Source organism: Vigna umbellata, chromosome 1 (genome assembly GCF_029865625.1).
Source record: "Vigna umbellata cultivar VRB3 chromosome 1, Vumbellata_1.0, whole genome shotgun sequence".
In the NCBI taxonomy this organism is placed as follows: Eukaryota; Viridiplantae; Streptophyta; class Magnoliopsida; order Fabales; family Fabaceae; genus Vigna; species Vigna umbellata.
In genome coordinates, this window is record NC_142165.1 from 44,299,088 (window position 1) to 44,323,355 (window position 24,268).

Consider the following 24,268-nt stretch of genomic DNA (forward strand, 5'->3'; position numbering starts at 1 on the left):
TTTCTAGCTTGGTTGAAAAGGACTTTTATTGACCTTGTGCTATCCCCTCACCTACAGTTTCGCATACAATTCCAGAAGACCTGCCTCCTAAAATATTGCACTCTCACGAATAGGCTGTGCTGAATATACGAAGGCAACTCTGATATCTTATGTTTGCATTTCTCAAAAAAGAAGGGTATAGTAAATTTTAGGTTTAAATGTTTCCCTCAAAATCGGAGTCAAGTCTCCACTTCAAAATGTTTAGACCTCCCAAAATTTGTACAAGACATCTCAAAATTCACAATATTTAACAAAAGAATCCACAAGATCAGTTGTCAAAAACTATTCAGTTTGAAGAACAAAAAACCTAATCAAATACACCTATCCAAATATTCTACTGATAAAGCCGCCCTTGGCTTTTCTATCCTTCTTCATCCTATTTTCAATAGCTGGGAATTCAATCATGTTATAAGCCAGATCCAGCACAATAGGATTTCGTGAAATTGCCTCGAAAGATGGGGGGAAGCCTGTAATGCGTGGTGTACACTTAACATTTGAATCACCCACAGCAGACTCATAAACTTCAAGTTTCTCAAGAAGGAATTTCTCCAACTGTAACAAGCATACAACATATATATCAATAAATGCTCAAGCAGATACTCCGGAGATATTACAAATTCAATAGGATCAAAAAACATCGTCGTATGATAATGCATGAACAGAAAAAAACAAGGGGATTATTGTATAAGTAGAAACATATGTACCCGCTCAGTTCCGGTCAATGATATATTGGAGACCTTTTCAGATAGATTCTCTTGAGTCTTTGTTTCCTCTATGATCCCCAACGCATGCTCAATACAAGTGTTAGATCGGCACTCGTTGCATAAGTCCTCCAACTCTTTAATCATAGTCTGTGAAACCGAACAAACAATGAAAAAAATAAAGAAAATACACAGCCATTCAAATGAAATGTGGGGGGCAACAATAACACAGGCCTTTTGTATAATGATTTGATCATTATAGAAGATACCTATGTTTACTTGATTAATTATCTCCCGTTAATAATATTTGATTTCACTCAACTTCATGGTCTATCTACCAAGTGTTTAAAAGTTAAGAATTAAATGAGCCAAGGAAAACTTTAGCACCCAACTAGATAAAATTGTCCTCCTGAAAAATGATTGTAGCGCAAACAATAATGCTAGCATTAATCAGTTAGGTGTCTAAGTTACCCAATCCTGATCCGGGAAAACAAAAGATTAGAATTACCTTATTATCACCATCTAACATTTGAAACTTTTTTAATGTATCATCAGCCAAATTGCGAGCACGACAGTACAATGCATATGCTTCAGCCCTCATCTCAGCCACACTGTATGACTTCGCAACATAAAAGCACCTGCATGTAAGTTGTGAGCACATATTAATACATCAAGTTAAAAGCATTAAGAAGATAGGTGATCATCAAAAAGTATATTTGTCAAGGGGGATGCTAAGATCTAACATCAAGTACAAATATAGGCAAAACAATACATACTTATTGAGTTTGGGCAATCGTCATCCCTTGAGGTAGCTAAGGAGTGAATAAGGCCTTATTTGGATAAGTTTTTCCATAACAACTCAAAGGAGACAGAAATTTGAAGAAAAAATGGAATTTGATCTCCCGTAAGTTAAAAATAAATTTATTGGATAAGTTAATTTTGCTTTATAGGAAAATCTTGTAAATTTGTCCTTATTTTCTTTCCTTATAAGTATATGAACAGTTCTCTAATACGGCATAAGAGGCTATTCAGTTTTAACATTGGACTACCTATAGATGCTCTATCTCACAAACATTGTACTTCATGTGTCCAATTCCGGGGATAGGGGAGGGGGAAGCCGTTGGTGGTACTAGCTAGGAATGTGGCCAAAATATTTGTTGTAAAATATAGGCAATCCTCCTCCTTAAGCTATCTCTTGGCATTGAATTGAGTTAAGCTCAACCCACTTGCCGAAGAAATGAACTTAGGTCCACCTATTTCGGCCCAGAACAAATTTAAAAGGGATGAACAGCACGGATCTTTGGGTGAACAGTAATTAGTGTGTTATCTTCTTAAAGAATCCCAAATACTTTGGGGTACGTATTTATTCTAAAAATATATACTTGAATATCCTAGGTATAAGAAAAATATCAAATAGTGTGTGTACCCATGTGTGCATTTAATAAGCAATTAACTAAAGCAGTACGAAAATATTTGCTCCAAGAAGGAAACCTCTGAGCTCGAAAAGCCAAACTTTTGCATGAACACACTTCAGCAAAGCTAACTTCTTCTGGTTTTTTATCCCTTCCAGAACTGACTAAATCAGATAGATCAGCTGTATTCTGCCAAATGAGTGATTGATATTAGCATAGAATTTCAAATTGATGAGCACATAAAATAAAAATGCAGCAGCCTGAAAGCCGTTGTTCAAAGAAGTATTTGTTCAATTCATGCAAGTTTACAACAAAAAAGGGATATCAACCTGTAGCAAGAGATCATATAAGCGAACAAGCTCTTCAGGTTTGGTGACTTTTTCATTTTTATCATCATGCCGCTTCGCTAGTTTGCTTTTTGCAACCTTAACCAACAATAGGTTGCGTTCAATGGTTCTTTCTCCAAGTACAGCACTCACAGCCTTATCCAGACCATTCAAATCATCTTTCACACTTTCTGCACTTCCTGTAGTGGCCTAAAACGAAAAGAAATTCAATACTAATGAGTAAAACGACTTTTATTATAATTCTTAGTTAACAGTAAGTAATTTCCCATACCAAATCAGCCCGAATATAGCCTCGGGCTTCATGATATGCAGAAAAGATTTTGTCAAAAATAACTAGTCTTTTGTCTGCTGGAATTGAGTCTGCCGATGGACCATGTATATCTTTCTCCAACTCCTGAGCTGAGAAATATATGCAGATAGGAAAATTAGTTGATATAGACATATAGCTAAGAAAATATTCAGATAGAAGCATTACATGATATCGTATATCAATAGGAAAAAAAATACCATATCAAACAACCGGCTACATTTTAAAAAAATGAAAAACTGTTACCTATTCATGAATCATAATTATAGAAACGAATGCATTTTACATGAAAATAAAAATCATGAATTCAGCTCCCCAAATACACACCATAATGCAAAAAGTAATGTTCTTGAATTGATAAATATACTTATCAAATCAAGGACAAGAGAAAGAAAATAACCCAATAGTTATTCCAACAAAATTTTCGCAATGTGAAATGAAGCCTTGGAAGAAAGGATTGCAATTCAATGTTCGTTCCCACATAAATTAGTATAACTGGTATTCACATTGGGAGAAAGGCCATCTAGTGTGGGCAACAGTGAAATAACTTCACCACAGCACAAGATGAAAGAACACAACAAAAAGGAAAGAATCTCCCGCAGGGTACTAATGCCATTTTGTAGAATGGAAAAAGAGATGGGACAAAGCTGAGGTTAAGTCACAGTAAAATCAACATGTAATTTTGTTTCCAAATTACAAGACTATTATTTGTAGGAGAAGAAAGCAACCAACCTTTCAGGATGGAAACCCTTGTTTTGGCATTTGATATAGGAAATCTGTGGCCAAGCCACAAGAATTCTGTCATGGAAGCAGCTTGTTGAGATCTTGCCTCAGCCATTACAGCCTGAAACAAACATTATTCAATTCAGTACTTTTATCAATAGGAAATAAATGAGTGAATTCAAAAAAGTACCCTACCTGATTCAAGTAATAAAATTGGATAGTCATAAAATGGTGTACTATGAAATAATAGAAAAAAGTAGATACTATGATACATTTAAAGTATGGATGGGTAAGAAGGGACCAGAGGGGTTTTAATCGAGGGAATGACAGGCCCCCTTGTTTGGTTTGGTTCACAAGAAACAGAAGATAAACCATGTTTGGTTCACAAAGCGAGGGAATAGAAAATATGGATGATAAAGTGTTCTACTGTCATAAATAGTAATGGAGATGAGGGTTAAAATAAAATCGCAGTGAAATTTAGTCTACATGTTTCAACATCTATAAACTGCTTTCTGTGCCCTCCAAATCACACTAATATTGGAGACAGAACACGTGGGGAGTGACTTTAACCGTTCATTTCCCTCCAACCAAACAATTACAGGAAAGCATGATGCACAGGAAATACAAAAACTTTCTACCTAAGGACCCTGAAGTAAAGTCACCAAGCATCAAGCTAAATTTTCTGGTGAAAAATTAGGACTTCAGAAGTTCTTGAGTGTGAAGGTAGATAATTTCAGAAAGTTTATCAAAACTTAAAAGAACAGCATATCTGAACATGATTGTGTCCCTCCATTGGACAAGAAAAAATTGAAAAGTCTATCTTGTCTCAATGCAACATTTCCATATGAATGTATTGATTTCCATATATATTACTTGTTTCTTTTTTCCCATTCATATAAAAGGAACTTATACCAACCTCTAGTTTTGCTTTAAAAAGGTCTAATGCAGGACCTTCCACGTCACCAATTTGTAAAAGTTCAGAGGCCTGTAGATTTGACTGGCCAATTTTGTGAAGGCAGTATCGGATACTAGGTTCTAGCTCCTCAACTCGTTCACGACACAAAACTTGGTTATCCAGATCTCCATATTTCCCTAATTCCTCATATACAGCCCTATTAAATAAGGAGATGGTTAAAAACTTAAGCAGTGTGAGCTAGAAAAACAGAAGCATCCCAATATGCTAGATCAATTGGTCACAAATTAAACAAGTGTCTGCTGAAAGAAAACATAAAATATCAAATCATTTGTCTCCTTCCAGCAAATACAAGATTGTTCCATTTTTTTTATCTTGTTTACCAAAGAGTATCTATTTATCTTTCCTTCAAGGCAATAAGGATTAATCATGGAAGCAGAATCAACGTACCTAGCACTTTTGAAGTTCTTTAAAGCCACGTCCCAGTTCTGATCTTGCTCAAACAACAAACTCCCTTTCATATAGGACTCATATGCCTAAAATTCAGTGGACAAAAAGAGAAAGAATGTTTATTTTTTATTAACGGAATATAATATTTAGATTTTAAAAAACATAATTCCCCAAAAAATTTAAAAAATGATTAATAATCATGAAAAAAATGATAAAAAAAATCAGAATAGGACAAACACATGAAATTGGAACTAACCATTAAAGTGCAGACGTCTTGATGGATAAAATATATTTTATGTCCTGTAAATTACTGTAGGTTTCGATACGATTTCTGATATACTTCTTTTGATTTTAAATTATTGTGAAACTTCCAAACTAGCATTAATATTGTTGCTACCTAGAAATAAGTGGCAGGAGTTCCCAGTTTGAAACAATGTTATTCATGTAAAACCAATGATATCAAATTTCTTATCTATTCAAAATTGTACAATACATTTTAATATTACTTAAATTTATTTACTCATTCCAATAACATCTGGCTTAACTGTTTTTCAGTTTATAACACTGCTTATTGCATATTATTAAGGATAATCCCTAACACATACCTTAATAATGTGTAAGTTCAATTTGTTTAAGGGAGCAAAATTTTATAGTGTTAAAAAATGAAGAAAAAAAGAATGCTAAACTGTAATTTTAAGGACAACATTGAAAAATAAATGTAATTGGTGGATGAAATGAATTAAACTTACCATTTTAAAAAAACTTAAGGAATATTTTTCTTTCTTTATGACCGTGTGCTGATATCTTATATTTTTTTCTACTTACTACAACCTATTAAGATCAAACCAAGCATTTTTATAAATAAAATACAAAGAAAAGGCATATAATTCCATAAATAAAAGGAAATATGGACATTTGAAAATGCTCGCATGTTGACCACCTCCGACGCAGTTGATCATAAAAAAATTGCACCAAGATAGAGGAACAAAATACTGCAGTAAACTAATCATAACCAAATGGGGAAATAGAAGACACACCTCAGCTTCCAAAGATGTTCTAGAATCTGCCTTGACAGCACACAATTGCGAAAACAAAGTAGCCCATTTTACTGCTTTCCGCAACCTACCAATCAAATATATACGTTGACTTGCATTTGGACCATTTGGAAGCTGCCTTTTCTCCATGGCATGACTCCAAGCTCTCTCTGCTGTATACAGAATTAGATGAAGAAACCTGATGTGAAACCATAACACCTCCAATGTTAGAAATAAATGTCCAATTAAAAATGTAGCCACAGATTGATTTATTTTCTTTATTTTTTCCATAAATTACTGAAAAACATTCTAAGAACAGCAAGACAAAAGAAAAAGGTCTAAATGATGGTTTTGTATAAATATTTAGGTATTTGTGATGGCTCCACTCATGGACCTATCACAACCAAAGAAGGGGAACAGGGGTGGGATAGGAAGGGGAATGGGAAGTGATAAGGAAGACAGGGGAGAATTTTCCATTAAACTAGATCCTAACAAACATGCCCCGCAGGGCACAGGAGTGTAAATGTGAGTGAAGAAAGGAGATGAGGATATTTTTGCAATTCCTAGGGTTGCTTGGGTGTTTCCTAGTCAGTTTTATATTAAATTCAATTCTTGTTGCAGATTGTTTTAGGCTCAGGTAACAACTTGCATATAATCTTAGCAATAGAAAGCTAATAGAGATTCTATGCGATTCAAGAGTGTAACAACCCCAGGGAATTATCAATAGCAATTAAGATAGTAAAGCCTGACAACTAACATCCAATTAGAGAGCCCTTTTTAATATTCTTTGCCTTCCATAAAAATTTCAAATCAACTACAAAAAGGTGCCAAAACTTGTGTCAGAAAAGAAAAATACCACAAGTGAATCATACCTTACTTCAGAGACAGTGGATTCAGTTATGGTCCTTTTAGCATATTTGCCACGACCATGCGTAAACTTTAGCGATTTATACAACCTCCTCAAACGAGCTGTGCAATACCTCCTACAATGTTGAGCAAAAAAGTGCATCTATTACCAATCTATACATATTTCAGCATCTTAGCTAAGGCAACAGATTGGATACGTGGTTTCGATAAGGTGATTGCATAACTAAAAGGCAAATCCACAAATGCTAGAACACTCGAAGTCTAGAGAACCAAGGAGCACAAATCATAAAGCAAATATGTTATACATAGCAATCAGGACAAAAAAAAACCGGAAAAATCAAAGGACATTGTGTCTCCCAAATGAATCATTCTTAGGGATACAAACAAGGTTTTAAAAAAGCATCCACAACCCTTGACTTACTGTAACAGTAATTGCAGCCGCATTGACCGCGTTTACATGAAATGTCAAGTAGCAACGAAACTCTGCCCTCAATTTAAAACCTTTGATACAGATTTGTAATAAATCTACAGACGGAAAATAAATAAATTGCTATTTGATTGACATCGTGGTAGCAACTACATAAGTACATACCTATAACGAGTGTAATCTCCGTGGCGCAAGCCATGCTGCATTTGAGCCGATTTCAACAGCTGCAGCACTGATAAATTTTTAAAACAAAAATATCAATTAGACAAATCATCAAAGTTCCACCACTAAACGCGGTATTCTCGTTTCTTTGGTAAAATAAAGACCATAGGAACATGAAGGGAGCAGCATTGGACAGCAAAGTAAAAGACAAACCGTTAACGGAGAATTTGGGAACGATCTGATCGGAACTATCCGGTTTCGGAGCGTCGATTTCCATAGCAGACACTTGGCTCTCCTTGCCCATCGAGTCTTGATTAGTTCAAATGGATCACACAACCAATGAGCAAATGAGAGAAAAATAAAATTGAAGGCTCGATCGAAGAACAATGACGACGCTGCAACAGATCTTGAAATAAGGATATCTGGGAATGAGACAAACCTGGCTCGCGAGGGTTTTTGGTGTCGTGAAAGGATTGAGGTTGAAGCAGAGAGGAGCCCCTGCGAACGGTACTTGCATACACTGTGAGAAAAGAAAAGACTCCGAAATGAATGAAACTGTGGGTGCAAGGAAAGAAGTGAAGACCGCGGCCAGTAAACAAAAACTGTAGTATGCCCGTTTAAAAGGGCCGGGCCAGCCAACCCCGGCCCAGTTAGCCTGAGGTACGGTTTGGACCGGTAATTAACCCGAATTTTTACTTTCCTAAACTAAAGTAATAACAAAAATACATATATAAAAAACTGTTTGACGACAATATATAATATGATCTACTCATGTTAAAAATCATTTGTAACATGTCAAACTCTTATGCTTTTTACATATTTTAATAAATGTTTGAGGTTTTTGTTAACATGATACTTTAATGTAGTAATTATCATTGTCATATTAAAAAATGTGTGCTTAAAATTATAGAATTCCATTAATATAAATATAAAAATTTATGTTAAGGACAGTCACATCGGGGAAAACATGGAATTAGGTTTTGAAATATGGGCATACCAACTAATTCAAAATATGACAAATTCGAAGTTGGGTATTAACATGTGAATGCTAGGTAATTTATATTGGGAATACAAAATTTAAATAATAAAAATAAATGTATTAGTGTAATAAAATTATCTAAAATTTAATTTTATAGAATTATATTTTTATATAGTTTTTAAATAGATGATTGTTTTGAGTTTCAATTTTGGATGATTCATTTTAATCTACGATCGAATATGTCTTGACTTTTGATCTAATATGATTTGATTTGACTTTTGATATGAATGTGTTAATCTTTACCTTCAATCCAAACTGAATCATCTTGACTTTTGTCTGGAGCCGATCCTATCAACTTTTGATCTAAGGTAACATGTCTTTTGACCTTTGATATAAGGAAGGTTCCCTCCTTTGATACCTTTAGACTCGTTTCGACATTTAATTTTTATTTGTCTATTTCAACATTCATTTTTACGATTTTTCTCAATATTTGATTATGGTTGGCATGTTGTTGCTTTATACAAGTTAAGACATCTCAATCTTTGATCGATTATTTTAAATTTTAGTTTTAATTAACATATTTCAATAATAATATTGTAACGGATTGAATTTATACTATTTATTTATAATCACTTTAGTATTATTAAGAAAGTAGTCAAGAATACTTTACTTTCTTTTTTAGCTGTAAATGTATTTTGATAATTTAATTTTAAAAATCACAATTTTGTTTATTGTTTTACGATTGAGTCTTTTTTTTTCTCTGCTTAAAATATTATCTGCTGTTGTTAATATTTATCATAAAGTTAAATAACTATTGTCTTACTATTAATTTAGTTGTTGAATATTGATTACAAAAGATTTATCAGATATTTACTTCTGCAAACAAGTCCTTTTATCTTAATTATATAAATGTGTTACCTTAGTTTTTGCTCTTACAAATATACCATTCCTTAGTTTAATTCTTAGAAATATACTATTTTAATTTTAGTCCATAAATATACAGCCTTTTACTTTTATTTTTAGAAATATGTTACTTTTCGAAATTCAATACTTATAAATATAATATTGCATTTTTGTTTATATAACTATGTATATAACCTAACTCGCCAATTTTGATGATATTATTATAGTTAATTTGACCACTTTACTAACGTGATATGTAATGAGGTAACTATGATAGTTACCTTACCACTAAGTATGGTTAAAATCATATTTTAATAATAAAATTAATTATTTTCTTCAAAACTTATTTAAAATAATAACTTAAATTTGAGTGTCCGCTCGTGTTATTTATTTTGTAATCCCTTTTAATTTCAGCCGTTGATATATTTTTATTTTAAATAAATAAACGGTGGAAAGTTCAGGTGTAGACAGAGAACCGGAATGGTGAAGTAGGGACCCACGAGAATCAGCGCAAGACATTGGAAACTCGAATGCTATCTTATCCTGGATAACATTTCAGCTACTTCCTCCATTCTTCGGTCCTTCATGTTCCACGCTGTCACCGCCCGGTAGCCTCACTCAAACCCAAAATGGCGTTCTCATCGTCCCTATGGTCTTCCCTCATTGTTCCAAACCCCAACAGAACCACCATTTCCCCTCGATTCTCTCACAAACCGCACAAACTGCCGCTGTCGCCGGCATTTGCCATCCCGCCGCTCTCGACGGCTACCGCGGCCGACGTCTCGGGTGCTATCGACGGGACCACAGTGGCGGTGGTGAGCGGGGGGTTCGTGGCGGCGCTGGCTGCGGTGCTGTCGCTGACGGACCCCGAGCGGCGGCGACAGATGCAGGCGGAGGAAGTGGGGGGAGGAGACAAGGAGGTGGTGAGGGAGTACTTCAACAACTCAGGGTTCCAGCGCTGGAAGAAAATCTACGGCGAGACAGACGAGGTGAACCGGGTTCAGCGCGACATTCGGTTGGGACACTCGAAGACCGTAGAGAGCACGCTGAGCATGTTGAAGGACGAAGGATCGCTTCAGGGCGTTACGGTTTGCGACGCCGGGTGTGGGACCGGTTCGCTCTCGATTCCTCTCGCGAAAGAGGGTGCTGTTGTGTTCGCCAGTGATATCTCCGCAGCTATGGTTGCTGAGGCTGAGAAACAGGTTACCCTGCATTCCTGTTTTCTTCTTCAAAATAGCGGCGCTTAGTTCGTTTGATTAGTAGTTATTCATACTTCAATATTTTTTATATCTGTTAATTTTGAAGCTGTTAATTTAACATATTAGTATTTCATGTGCACAGCGAATAATTAAAGGCATTTATTAACATGACATTGAATTTTTTCAAAATTGATAAATATCCAATAAATTAGTGAAATCTGATAAATACCCTTATAGTGGATGTGCATATGGGTATAATACAGGTCCTAGGCACAGACAACAGCCTTCTAATTAAGAGTTTGAGCACGTGACACGTATAAGGTTCGGGATTGTGCTCTATTCTACCAAACTCTTAAAATTATAAGGTCGAGCTTAGTGTCATGTTTGACTCATTTATGTACTTGAGTTTGATATTAAGCTTAAATTTACCTGTTTGAAAACCTAAACGAGCTTGATGAAGGAATTAACAAATTAAATAGTCGATGAACATTAGTAAGATGAATAGCTGAGGTACCCCCTTCCCCCTGACGTGATGAACACATAGGAGAGGTGAGGTCAAGTAATACGCCATTGCTGACGTAAAACAATGACTTTCCATTTGGTGCAGGCAAAAGAACAACTTGTAGCCAGTGAGAATGGATCTACCCCTGTGTTGCCAAAGTTTGTAGTGAAGGATTTAGAGAGTTTGGATGGAAAGTATGACACGGTGGTCTGCCTTGATGTTTTGATTCATTACCCTCAAAGTAAAGCTGATGGGATGATCGGCCACCTTGCTTCATTGGCCAACAACCGATTGATTCTGAGTTTTGCTCCGAAGACGTTTTATTATGATATACTAAAGAGGATTGGAGAGTTGTTCCCTGGTCCTTCAAAGGCAACAAGAGCATATCTTCACTCCGAAGCAGATGTTGAAAGGGCATTGAAAAAGGTTGGCTGGACCATAAGGAAGAAAGGCTTAATCACTACTCAATTTTACTTTGCCAGGCTTATTGAGGCTGTTCCTATGTAGTGAGGACTGAAAGGTAAGTTTTGTATAATTGAAGGAAAGTCTTAGTGTAAAATGTAAGGCATTATATGTCGTGATTTTGTATGCTATTATTTTGCGCATATCTATCATGTATATTTCTTCTTAGTGTAGAAGATGCTGATGAATTGAGGCTATGTTTAGTATATTGTATATCTCAGAGATAAACCCGTAGCAGCAACAAAATCTATGGTAAAATGTATTATAGATCCCCCAAGATTTGGTCATATTTGGTTCTAGTCCTTCCATTTTAAAATAAGTGGTTTTTCAGTTTTTTTCTGAGATATAGTGATTTAATCCACGTTCCTATCCTTCATTTCAACCTAGCGAGGGAGCAATTCCTCCACATTTCAGAAAATACAAGAACCAAAACCACCTTTTTTAAAATATAGGGACTAATACTAATTTTGAACTAAGCTTAAGAGACTTAAAACACATTTTACCTTAAATCTATGGATGCAGAGTGCACCACACTGTAACCTTAGTTGGAAAATGAGGACGGAGTCATACAAGGGAGGATGTGTCAAGCTTATGAGCTTTCTGCAAAAATGCTTGAAGCATTACAATCATAAAAATAAATAAAAACTATACTAGTCATATGGAGGCAGCAAAATACAATTGGGTTATCAGATATCGAAAGCAAACTTCGGGTCAAGATTGTTCACTTTATCATCGAACCTTGATAATTTCACCATGAGTAGGTTTGATTAACTTTCTTCTTTTGAATCTATTTAGTCACTTTTAACAGTAGTTATAATTTCAACTCCATTTTTTCCTTACCAAACTAAAATTGCAGTTAAAGGCAAAAGAGTGGTAATATTTTTTAATTTTCATTTAAATAAACAGAATACTGTTATTCCCCTTGTGGGCCTAGCGACTAAAGCATTATTTGTTTTCTTCGTATATGATTCCAAAAGACTATGAGTAGCAAAGAATTTTGGTCAAGAATACATTGTTCTGGTTCTTTTCTTTATTTAAAAATTGTCACCTAGTACAGAATAAAAATGTTTGAACTTTTATGCGAGATAATACTCTTCTCAACGTTAGCTCTTTCGTGATCAGTTTATATTTCTGTGTTCTGTATAGTAACTATACCAATCAGGGTTTTCTCTTTCCTAGTAGCTTCAGTTAGTTTGTTGATGTAAGACACTATAACTATCTGTCTTGTTGAGTTTCAACACTATAAATACAGGTTGTGAGCATATGCTCATCCAGTATTGCATTTCAATGCAGAAAGATATTTATATATCAGTATACCAATTCTTTATCTTTCAACAATATTACACAAAAACTGCCATCTCAAGTTAATAACTGCCATACAGCAAATAAAACCCCCTCATATAACCGCCATACCAAATTCATAAGCTGCCAATAACATTTTCAATAATGAATAAAGCCTTACTAGAGTGAATCTGCCTTTGATTCGTCCTAACATAAACCTTTAATGATTTCCCAACTAATACTGCTGTTTTGGTACTGAATCAAAACAGAAAACATAACAGGAATCCAATTCATAAATATTACAAATAGAAAGCTAACATTTGTCATAATAAATACTATTAGAGTCCTAATATCTCTTGCAACAAATATAGATTGGCCACTCCTCCAGCTCAATGTAAAGAACCCATTTCACCATGGCAATGTGGAAGAAGATGACGTTCCGAGTTAGGTGTCCTCTTCCGGAACCAAGGTGGTATGCAAGTTATAGCAAGCATTATATGGATTGGACTGTGTTTTGAAGATTTAACTCGCTATGAGAAGGTATGGTTTTGACCAAAGCAGTGTAGACCATACTGTATTATTAAAGCTGTGTAGAGGACTGTGTTTTGTATAATTAGAGGAAATTCTTAGTGTAAATTGTAAGCTGTTCTGTGTCGTTATTTTATATCCTATTATTCTCCACCTATAATTCTATCATGTATATTTCTTCAGTGTAGAAGAGGCTGATGAATTGAGGCTATGTTGTTTTCTGGGGGAAATAGAGTGAAGTGGTTCACTGTAAATTTGTGTGCAGCTGGTGATTACTGCTCCATTGGGTTGGTAGAATGGAGGCAAGCTCCTCATATGTTGTCCATACAGAAGTAACTACTATCAAGGGGAGTAGTTAGCTCATGTATTACATTTTCGGTAATAAAATAATAATAATAATAATAACAAAATCAGGGATGTAAGTCAATTAACTGACATGTTGGAGAAAAGTTCAAGTATCGCACCTTTTTTATTGTCTTTAACAGTGTCTTAGCTGTTGATAGAGATCTCATACTACTCTCCTTAACAGACTCGAACCATATTTTGCATAAAGATGTTAATTTATATTAAATTTACTGTAAACCTGCATTTAAAATAAAAAATTTCAGACATCAATCGTATTACATTAAATTCAATTTTAATTAATATTAATTTTGCAAAACTAAGTAAAAATACATACGACGCATGCTAAACTTTTGATAAACATAATTTATAAGTTGATTGCCCGTAGAATATAGTGTACCAGCATAAGTCATCAGCGTAGGCTATTTATAGGTTTTATTAATGTCTAATTTCACGAAAAAGAATAGACTTAATGGAAAACATAATGATTTAAGTTAAAATTGCAAATTACTTTTTCGTACTATTTAGTAGTAACAAGGAAAAAGTAACAGTATTTGCAAGAAATTCTTACATGCACACATTAAACAACAATTTTTATTTTAATCAATTAAAATTATTTAATGTTTGTTTTTTATTTTGTCTTATTTTCATTTTAGTGAGTGTGCAAATAAAAGCAGCTAGATGGTATATGTCCGACCTAAGAAAAATGGATTTGCAATCTGCATCGAGTTGAAAGAATAAACTTTCAACTTCATGAAAACAATATGAAGAATAATTCTCCCAAAAAGCAAATCGGTAAAGGTAAATGAAGTACTAATTAAAAGAGGGTAAAATAATGATGATTAAATCTAGTGCAATAATTAGCAGTAATATGCATATCCTTTGTGATATGAATTCATTTACAGCTTGTCAGCAATCTTTGTGAGAGCATCGGTGAGCTTGCCAAGGGCTGCAACTAAGATGTCAGTTTGCTGCTTCTGCTGGTTCCTGGCCAATTCATAATTTATGTTCTGAGTTCCAAGATGGGCTTTCAGTATCTCACTGTTTCTCCTAAGCAATTTGGTAATACTGTTGTCGAAATCTGTGTTGTCCTCACTACTGTCCGATGATACCCGCTTTCTCTTGTATCCATGCTGAAATACAGGTTCCCTCTGAAAGCCTGAACCAAAATACTTTCGTTCAGATTGCAAAAAGCAAAGCTCATTAACTCTGGAACAAAATTCAGTGTAGTTGGACTTTCATCATTCAATCAATCACCATCGTCCAGATAAAATGAGTGATCAACACAGAATGATTTCGATTGGCTGACCAAATGAATGTGTGAAAAATACGCGAAAAAAAATTTATTTCAATGACTACAGCAACATTTTCACGTGCAGCTGATAGTTTCCAATTGTTAACAAATTCATGCTAAATACAAGTTATTCCTCCATATCTCAGTACAATGCAGTCTCTGTTTAAAATGATATTTCAAAAGACGCTGATTTATGTTATTTGTGCGAGAATAACTTCGTTCGAAATAACAATTTCATAATGAAATTATTAATTGATCTTTAACAACAAATTTACAGTATATGGTGCAATGCATTGCCAAATGAAATACTAGTAGTGGTAGTTAGGAATTATTGTTTGTTGATTCAATTGACAGCAACAGTTGCATATAAACAGTGTTTCAGGGACAAAAAAGTTCTTTGAAAAAGGAGAAACAAAAGGGGCTACATTAAAAAATGGGGACCAAACTCTACTATATATAAACCCTAACATTGCATCACAGTCGAACTGAACAAAAGTGACAAACATATACTACACAGCAGAAGTAAATTGGTTTGATTACAAGGATCATAGTTCCCTTGGCAAGATGGCGGCTGCTGCTGCTGCTTCTCTGCTTATTAGTTGAAAGCAACGAGAAAATAATTAATCAATACGAAAAGGGTACACGAGAGATTAACCATTGCAAACTAAAATGGTCAATATTTTGAGCATAAAACAACATAAAAAGGAACATATGTTGTAACTCTCTTCAAATTCAGAAACAAAAACGACAGTGTAATCGTGTAACTTGGTACCTTGAGTAGGCAGTGAGAGTAAGGGGGTGTTTCTGAGACTCCCAGTGATCTCTTTCTCCTTGAAACCTGGTGGCACTTTCAAAACACCATTGGCCATATTTGCAGCTACGCTGGTCTCCACATTTTCTTCTTCGGTGCTCCAACTCATTTTCTCACTATCGACGATGGCCTCATCCTCCTCCTCCTCTTCTTCCTCCTCATTCTCCTTGCATTGTTCTGGACCCACCACCTCTGCAAAACCATTCTCCACTTTGGGCACCATCTTCACCAGTGTCAAGGGAAATGCAACAGTGGTGCACACCCCTCCATCCAACACATTGTACACCACCGAGTCAAAGAAACCCGGAAGCTTCTTCTCCTTCCTCACATCATTTCTCATGATCCAAAACGACTCACTCTCCTCCTTCACCCCCGATTCCCACTTTTTTATCTTCCTGAAATCAGTGAGGAGATTGCCCCACCTTTTCCTGCACTGAACCGCCCCTCTCTTCACCCCACGTTGCTGACAAAACGATGACACCATCTCCCATTTGGGATCGCTTTGGATGAACCCCGAAGCTGATCTAAACCGACAACCTTGTTCCCCACTTTCCACCATTTTCTTAGACTCTATCAGAACAAGAGTTTCTTGTCTGGTCCATCGAGGGTGTCTCGTGGCTTTGATTCTTCGTGTCTTGGACTCACCCTCTAGGGGTGTCTGTCCTCCAACTGGGGTAGTAGTTGGAGACTCAGAGACACCTTCACAGATTTTTTCTGCTGATTCCTCTGCCATGATCACACCCTTTGTTTCAGTGAAAGACTCCGAGGATTAAGATAAGAACAGGGTGATACATATAATAAAGACGTGCTTTTATGCTACTCAATGAACTTCCAAAGAGGTACGATATTTTCGCTTACGAGACTTCTTTCCACGTCAGATTATTTTCTCACATTAAAAAAATAATTAATTTACTCCTAATACCTGCAATTTTTCTTCTGTATTTTATTTAGAAAATTTAAAAAATTATAGTTTGAAATTCGATAATATTGTAAAAGGATGTTAAAGTTTTTAAATAAATATATAAAAAAATTAGAATTTCAAATATATAAAATATATTAAAATTTAAGAAATTAGAAGACAAGACCCCTCTTTTCTAATGAAGCCACCCTTGTTCCTTATTAATCAAAATTTCTTGAAAATTATAAAGTTTAATCTCCTAGTTGATTAATTTTATTTTATAATTGTTAATAGATCTTAATTAATAGAATAATGTACTTTAACTCTTGTGATTCTAATCCTCCCTGTTTACTTAATACTCATGTTCTTGATAATGTATGTGTATCTTTTCTTGACATATATTTCCATTGTCCTTCTCAGAAGGCATAAATGAACAGATTCATATACATTAAAGATGATAATTAATAGTAATAAATTTATCAGTAAAATAATTAATTATAGAGGGAGAATAGCATGGTGGATTATTCATTCTCTCCAATCTTTATAAGAGAGAGAAATATATAATTGTCCGTATTTATTATTTATGGACTAAAATGATTAAGGGTCTTTTTAATAAAATAAAATTAAAGCAATAGATAGTTGGGATAAATTTTTATTAAAAGATGCAAAAGTAAATAGTAAAACAAAATATTCATTCCTTATTCTAATATAATATATACTTACAATGTATTAATAGAAATTAATTTTAAGAACATACTTAATTAATTAATTTTATTAAGAAATAAATTATTTATTAACTTATCAAATTATTCATAATTATTTTTTTTCTTTATTTCTCGTCAATATTCTTTTTTTTTAATCAAACTTACCTATTTCTACTGGCTCAAATTCATACGTGAATCCAAACACACCCTTAAAATAATTTCTCACATTTATAACCAAAATGTACTTAAAAATAGTCAACTGCCCCTCTTGAAGATGTCATTTCCTTCAAGTAAGATGCTTGATTTCGAAAGGATTTTGAAATTTATATATATATATATATATATATATATATATATATATATATATATATATATCCGATAGTAGTAAAAATTCACAGTTCAATTTAGATTTATCTTAAGTAAGAAAAAAATAGTACGTATTTAAAGTTGGTCTTTATTGTGTTTTATAAAAACTATTATAGTAATTTTAATTTATTACTAGTGTAAAGACTGACTACTGAACAATCTAATCAGATTTTATTGCTATTTGAATTAGATTGGTTGTTTCAATTTTTGGAGCTGAGAATCTCTAATTTTGCCAACAAATAATTTTTTTATTAATCAGAATAGTAATAGTAGAATCTTGAACTAAGATGCAAACCAATTTTAATGATAGATGATAATTGTGTTTGAAGAAAAGAAACAGTTTATAAACTTGATAAATAATAAGTTAAGTTGGATTTTAATTGATAAATTAGTTTATAATTATAAGTTAACAGTTAATCAATAAAATACTCTATTTGATTTTTGTAAAAACAATTTTGTAAAATCACATAAAAGAATGTAGTTATATAGGTTTTGTTATATATAATAAAAATTTCATTTATAAATAAAATATATTATTATTTGACTATAATTTTATATTTTTTAAATATTTATTTTTATTTTTTAATGTTTAAATTTATTTTTAAAACTTGTATATGTTTTCTGCGTCGGACAAATTATTTTATTGAAATAATTTATTTAGTTTTTTTATTTTCAGAAATTTATTTGTTTTTATTCCTTAATCTAAATTACATTTACTTTTAATTTTCTTCTTACAATTTTTTTATTGTTTGTGATATTTACATGACATCATGTAATGAAATATATTAATTAATTCAATTTATACTATTAAATATTTTTAATTTAAATTTCATAAAAAAATTAAAGAATAATCAATAAATATTAAAATGACACAATAACTAAATATCTCTACAAAATAATTAATATCAATTTAGTGTTATAGTTGACTTCTACCAATTCCTAATATTTTCCATTTTCCTTATTGTTCCTTATTTCCCTTTGAATATGTTTCCAGAAAAAGGCAAAGAATCGGATTTTTAAGACTCAATATTGAGAAAATACCTAAACTTTTATTAATAGGATACATTAACCTACTTGGTATAAAAGTGTAGAACTCGAATAAAAATTAATAGCCTAATTGTATTAGGCAGTGGGTTTGGCAAAGAAATAAAATCATATATCTACAAAATAAAAGGTTATTTTTAATTATTTCAATTCATATCATTGTCTTTTTAAATAGTACAGTAGTATAAATATATATTAATTATCTCAAAACCAAATATAAAATCGTTTGTTTGGTCATAACTATTTATTTTAGTTCAGCATATAAAAGTTAATTATTTTATAATTTTCAACTTATAAAAAGAAAAGTAAACAATTAGAATGATAAGTAACTTTTATAAAAGCATTATGTAAAGTCATAGAAAAATAGAAAATATGTAAGAGAATTTATTTTAAAATATCATACTCAGTTATTTTATTGTTAAAAGTCATCTAATAAATACAATTTTTATGAAATTCATTTTATAAGAATTATGATCTCTTTAAAAGAAATTTTTTTCCATCTTTTCTTTTGATCTTTGACTTTATATTTTATTTCTTTAAGATCAAAGCATGCTATAAAAGTAAAATTTATTTTTTATCCGATCAATTTTTTAAATAAAATCATTTTATTTTTTAATTTTTTTTAATTTTTATATTGCATGTGTGAGTTTTGGAAGTTGCATGTATCATCTCAAAACTCTAAGTGAATATATATTCAATTAAAATTATTAGGATATGATTAAATAATTTATTTGAGCTTTCTTTGTGCAGATATTATTTTGGGTACATTTAGTAAAAAAAGTGGTGTGTGCTTACTCACAAATAAGGAAAGTTAGATATTTAGAAACCTTTTATTGTGATTAATGAATGAGTTGATAGATGAATTTGCTATTATTATTATTTAATTCAACATGTACTACGATCTTTGCTCAATTGATGAATATGATTATCTGAAGTTGCTTGTGAAGAATTGAAGTGTATATGAGAATAGATGAGATGTTTACTTAATGATAACTAAATTCAATTCAATTAGTGTTAATTGGTAAAGTTTTGAATTGATATAGTCTGTTTGATTTAAGAATATACGAAGAATAACTTCTAAGGTCAGTTGAAATAGATTCAGGTATTTGTCTTGAATTATGAATTATGCATACATGCTCATTGAACGAGAAACATAATTCACGAAGTGAATGATGCAGGGGATGACCTACTCGCTAGGTGAATGATACACTGACTGAGTGAGAATTTTTTGTGAAAAGTCAAATAAGCATAGATGATTCACTTGTTGGGCGAGATAAGACTCGTTGGACGAATTTAAAAAAATTATTCTTAAAGGTCAAATTCATAGAGTGAGCAAAACACCAACTAAGCAAGTTTTTAAAGATGTTTTATAGGTTTTTGAAAAAGGGTTTTACAAATGGAATGTTTATTTGATTTTGAGAATGTGAATTGTTGAAATATTTTATAATGAGTTTATATGTTGGTAAGTTATTGAAAGAGCGAGGTAGGTAAATGTGATGAATAAAGTGGGTTAATGGGGAGGTAGTGAGAAAGAACATACATATAGGATATAAAGTAAGATTTGAGAGGGTGAAGGTGAATATGTTGTAATTTGTAAACAATCTTGAGATGCTATAAGTTCCCTTTGGACTAGAGGTAAATTATCATAAAAGTGAATTTGAAGCTTTTGGAGAATAGCAAAGGCTAATTCAAAAAATGACATTCAAACATAAATATAACATGTTGAAAATTTCTTTCCAACAGAGGCTACATGAATAATTGGTATGAAAACCAATGTTGGCGAAGGTGAGAAAGAAAGCGGGGGTGCACAATGTGAAAACCTTGACGTATGCTGTGTGCAAGAAAGTTTATACTACATAACATTCTCATGTTCTGTATGATTTTCTTTAAGGTACCGAACAAGATAAGTAAATAATTAATTCAAATTCAAAACAATTTTTTGTAAATATGAGAAATACAGAAAAGGAACATCAATGGGAAAAAATATTTATGAAGCAACATGTTGAAATCTAAATACGAAAAATGAAAGAAGTATACCAATAATGAATAACATCATGAATCTTCTTTATAGTAAAAGAACATCAAGAAAGTTAATGGAAACAAAAACTATAAGTATGGGTTGATATATAATAACAAAATAAAAATTATTCTAAAAATATGATACTAGTTTTTGGTTTAATGTGTGGTGAAATATTCAAAGCATGAGAAAAGAACATACTAACAAAAGTCAAAATCTATAAATTGAAAAAATAATCACTTGATCATATTTTTTCTACTTACACAATAGTTCATAAAGTTTGAAACATGAACATAACCATGTACATGTATACATACCCACACATAAGACAAGCATACTATTAAAGTTTAACTAATTTTATTTAAATGTGCAATAATATTTATTGTAAGAAATATAACGTAAAACTATATATTTATAAATTATTCGATATCAATTTCGTAATTCAACTGATCTTTTTAAATTAGATTTTAATATAATTTTAAAAAATAAATTTTAAAATTCACTTCACCTCCTTTCAGTAGTAGGCAATCTAACAGCAGCCAACAACCCATACAATGGTTTGGAGCAGTAAGAAAATGACAACAGTCACGTGCAGTCGGCAGAGATTATGTCAGTGTCATGTCAAAGAGATGTGATACAAGATAACAGTGTAGGTTAGGGACAAATTTCGAAAAAATAAAAGAAAAAAGAAACAAAAATTATGACCCTCCATTTAAAAATAATAAATCCTCCAAAAAAGAGAAATTTCTACAAACTTAAAATTTTACATGGTCCTCAATCATTTAGAACAGTTACTGGGAATATATATATATATATATATAATTGTAAAATGATGTACGTGTCCCCTAACTTTAGGACCATTCCATAAGTTTTCGTGTTGGCCCAACCTAAACAATATCAATATATTCAAAACATTACAACCTTTTACCTTTTTCTTATCCAGGAACTAACCTTGTTTTGATGTTTGTTTTAGCCTTAATTACCTTTTTTAACTTTTATGTTCCTGAATACTGTAATTGGTTGTACCATGAACATGTCGGTGGTGGAATAGCGAGTAGCTTCAAAAAGTGGATAACTCTTTGAGAATTATCCGGTATACATGTCTCAAAAGTCTTAAAGATAAGACATTATTGACTTTTGGGCTTCTACTCTTTCTATCCATAATGTTCTTTTGCTAACTATTCTACCCTTCTTAATTATTGTTATCAATAATCTTTGTATTATTTTATTTAATTATTATTGTTGTTAATAATTCATTTAGTATCTGTTATCTATTGGTACCTCCACTAATCTTACTCTGTTGGTCATTTCTTTCTTTTTATGTGTAGATTTTCAAATCAAGATAATACAGGTAGGGAAGCATAATCTTAATACGAATAATATACTACCTTCACACCATTGCACAACTTTCTTTTAAACATTTTCGTATATTCATAAATCTTATAACCTTTTCACGTTTAATATTCTTAGAAACATTGCATTCCAAAATGTTGATTTTTTTAAACATTACTTTTGCATATAAATTTATACTTTTCAAAGTTTTCGTTAATTTTTAAACTCGTTAGTTAATTTTAAACATTATTTTTCACGTTCTATTACCTTATAAGCATCATCTATTATTAATTTATTTAATTTTCTTTTTAATAATATTATATTTTAAATTCTATTACATGTGTTTTGTTAGGATTATAAAAATGACAAAATATTGTGTTCGTTTAAACATAATTTATTGTTTATAGGGAATAGCGCAGACGGATTGTCGATAAGAATTATGTTCACTTGTATGGATTTAAGAGGAAAGAAGAGCGAGTAATCGCGGAATTCATTGATTTTTGATTCATCCCGGAAGTGCTCCGATTTGAAGGGATTTGAGATAAATTCTCATCTTTGCCCTTCTTTCATTTCATAATTACCAAATTTTGAGAGAAATATCATGTGTAATCCATTCTAATATGTAGATAATCTCCAGTTGCTTCTTATTAATATAATCTAAAAGATTAATTGAAAGCTGCTTCAGGTGAGTCTCTTATCTTCATCGTTGATTATTTTTTTGGTCTTGTGAAGCTTGCAGACAAGTGTTTGAAATGAAGTAGAAGAAGGCAAAAGCAATGACATACTCGTGTTCATCCATGGGGTAAAGGAGGTTGAAGAAGAAGACGCAACAAAGTTATCCGATTCCAAGAGTAAGGTATCTGATTACAATGGGAAGCTTATCCGATTCTAGATGAAGGGTATCCGATTCCACCGTATAGCCCGATTCCAATGGCTAGCGTATCTGATTCCAATGGCTAGCGAAACCGATTCCAGCTTCATGCGTAACCCATTCCATGTGAAGTGTATCTGGTTACGAACTTCAATATTTTCCATGTGAAGCAGTTACTTGCATGGTTCATGCGGCGAGATGCGGGGAAGACGAAGGTTTTAATGGTTCATCAATTTGACCAGTGCAAGTGACGAAGCAAAAGCTGCTTGAACTATCAATGCCTTTGCATCCCATGAATATGTTTTCAGCTGTTCGAGAATCAGCGTCGATGTGTGATGGGCGTAGTGTTTACCACGAGAAGCTATTTGCATTTCATTATAAAATAACTATTGGTTAAATAAATTTTTGTATCAAAATAAGATATAACCATTATTTTGATATTACATATTAGTATACATACAAGAAAATAAACCGAAAATATAAAATTAGGCTTGAGCTTTACATTAAGTTGTTTATACGTTCTAATTTCTTCAATGAAACGCTCACTGAGTTGGTTAGCCTGTGTCACAAAACCATTGAATGTACTTATTGCAATCATTCTAAATGCATACAAAATATATACTACCATTTTTTATTTTCCAAGTTACATATTTTTCCCATAAAAAGTTATGTACATGAGAATGTAACGGATTCACAAAGCATGAATTATTAATAATAATAATAATTAATAATAATTATTATTATTATTTTAATTTACTAAATTATTATTTTTTTACATTTTAATAATTAATTTTAATTTTTTTATCCTTATAAACATTTTTATAATTAAATATAACAATTATTATTTTATATTACTTTTATAACTATGGACATTTTAGTAATCTTCAATTTATATCAAATAAATAAATTTTTTTATTTGTCACATCAATCAAATCCTACACTAATTCTCATAAACTTTACTTCCAAATCGACTCTCATTTATCTTCAAATCTACTTAAATAAACAACAATTAATTCACCCTGAAATCCCCTCAAATTCATCCAAATCACTCCCTCTCAATTTCTCTCCCCAAGTGAACACACCCTTAGTGTTTTTTTATTCAAAAGATATATATATATATATATATATATATATATATATATATATATATATATATATATATATATATATATATATAAGCCATCATGGATGAAACCAAGCCCATAAACAAATGTTTTCAATTAAAACTAAGCTCTATTAAGAAAAAAAAATCAAACTAATATCAGAGGATAAAATAGAATACCATTTAAAATCTTCTTTATTTGTTAAACTCAAATTATCCAATTTATCAGCAGAATAATTTATTTCCCTAAA

General features: G+C 32.1%; 3 protein-coding genes across 6 annotated transcripts; 1 reads left to right on the forward strand and 2 right to left on the reverse strand.

Annotated features, from left to right (window-relative positions):
- Positions 1–209: 209 nt before the first annotated feature.
- On the reverse strand, positions 210–7,963 carry LOC124827424 (signal recognition particle-related / SRP-like protein). Its single transcript, XM_047300474.2, has 14 exons — positions 7,822–7,963; positions 7,596–7,691; positions 7,386–7,452; positions 6,799–6,909; positions 5,930–6,125; positions 4,893–4,978; positions 4,446–4,641; positions 3,539–3,650; positions 2,771–2,898; positions 2,482–2,688; positions 2,232–2,341; positions 1,249–1,378; positions 744–890; positions 210–591 (listed from the first exon to the last, which is right to left on the reverse strand). Exons 2-14 carry the CDS (start codon positions 7,684–7,686, stop codon positions 361–363), a joined length of 1,812 nt encoding a protein of 603 aa, XP_047156430.1. The 5' UTR covers positions 7,687–7,691; positions 7,822–7,963; the 3' UTR covers positions 210–360.
- A 1,815-nt stretch (positions 7,964–9,778) lies between these two features.
- Positions 9,779–13,718, forward strand: CHLM (magnesium-protoporphyrin IX methyltransferase). Of its 3 annotated transcripts, XR_007027944.2 has the most exons (4): positions 9,780–10,466; positions 11,071–11,485; positions 13,080–13,248; positions 13,420–13,718. XR_007027944.2 is itself a non-coding variant. In XM_088103305.1 (3 exons), exons 1-2 carry the CDS (start codon positions 9,894–9,896, stop codon positions 11,470–11,472), a joined length of 975 nt encoding a protein of 324 aa, XP_087959431.1. In that variant the 5' UTR covers positions 9,779–9,893; the 3' UTR covers positions 11,473–11,485; positions 11,950–12,250. The 3 variants fall into 3 exon arrangements, 2 of the variants coding, with proteins under 2 accessions (XP_087959431.1, XP_047156432.1); XM_088103305.1 differs by lacking the exons at positions 13,080–13,248; positions 13,420–13,718 and adding an exon at positions 11,950–12,250 and having other exon boundaries at positions 9,779–10,466; XM_047300476.2 differs by lacking the exon at positions 13,420–13,718 and having other exon boundaries at positions 13,080–13,372.
- A 534-nt stretch (positions 13,719–14,252) lies between these two features.
- On the reverse strand, positions 14,253–16,442 carry LOC124827426 (trihelix transcription factor ASR3-like). Of its 2 annotated transcripts, XM_088111011.1 has the most exons (3): positions 15,645–16,442; positions 15,341–15,460; positions 14,253–14,737 (listed from the first exon to the last, which is right to left on the reverse strand). In XM_088111011.1, exons 1-3 carry the CDS (start codon positions 16,414–16,416, stop codon positions 14,478–14,480), a joined length of 1,152 nt encoding a protein of 383 aa, XP_087967137.1. In that variant the 5' UTR covers positions 16,417–16,442; the 3' UTR covers positions 14,253–14,477. The 2 variants fall into 2 exon arrangements, with proteins under 2 accessions (XP_087967137.1, XP_047156434.1); XM_047300478.2 differs by lacking the exon at positions 15,341–15,460 and having other exon boundaries at positions 14,256–14,737.
- Between the last annotated feature and the right edge of the window lie 7,826 nt (positions 16,443–24,268).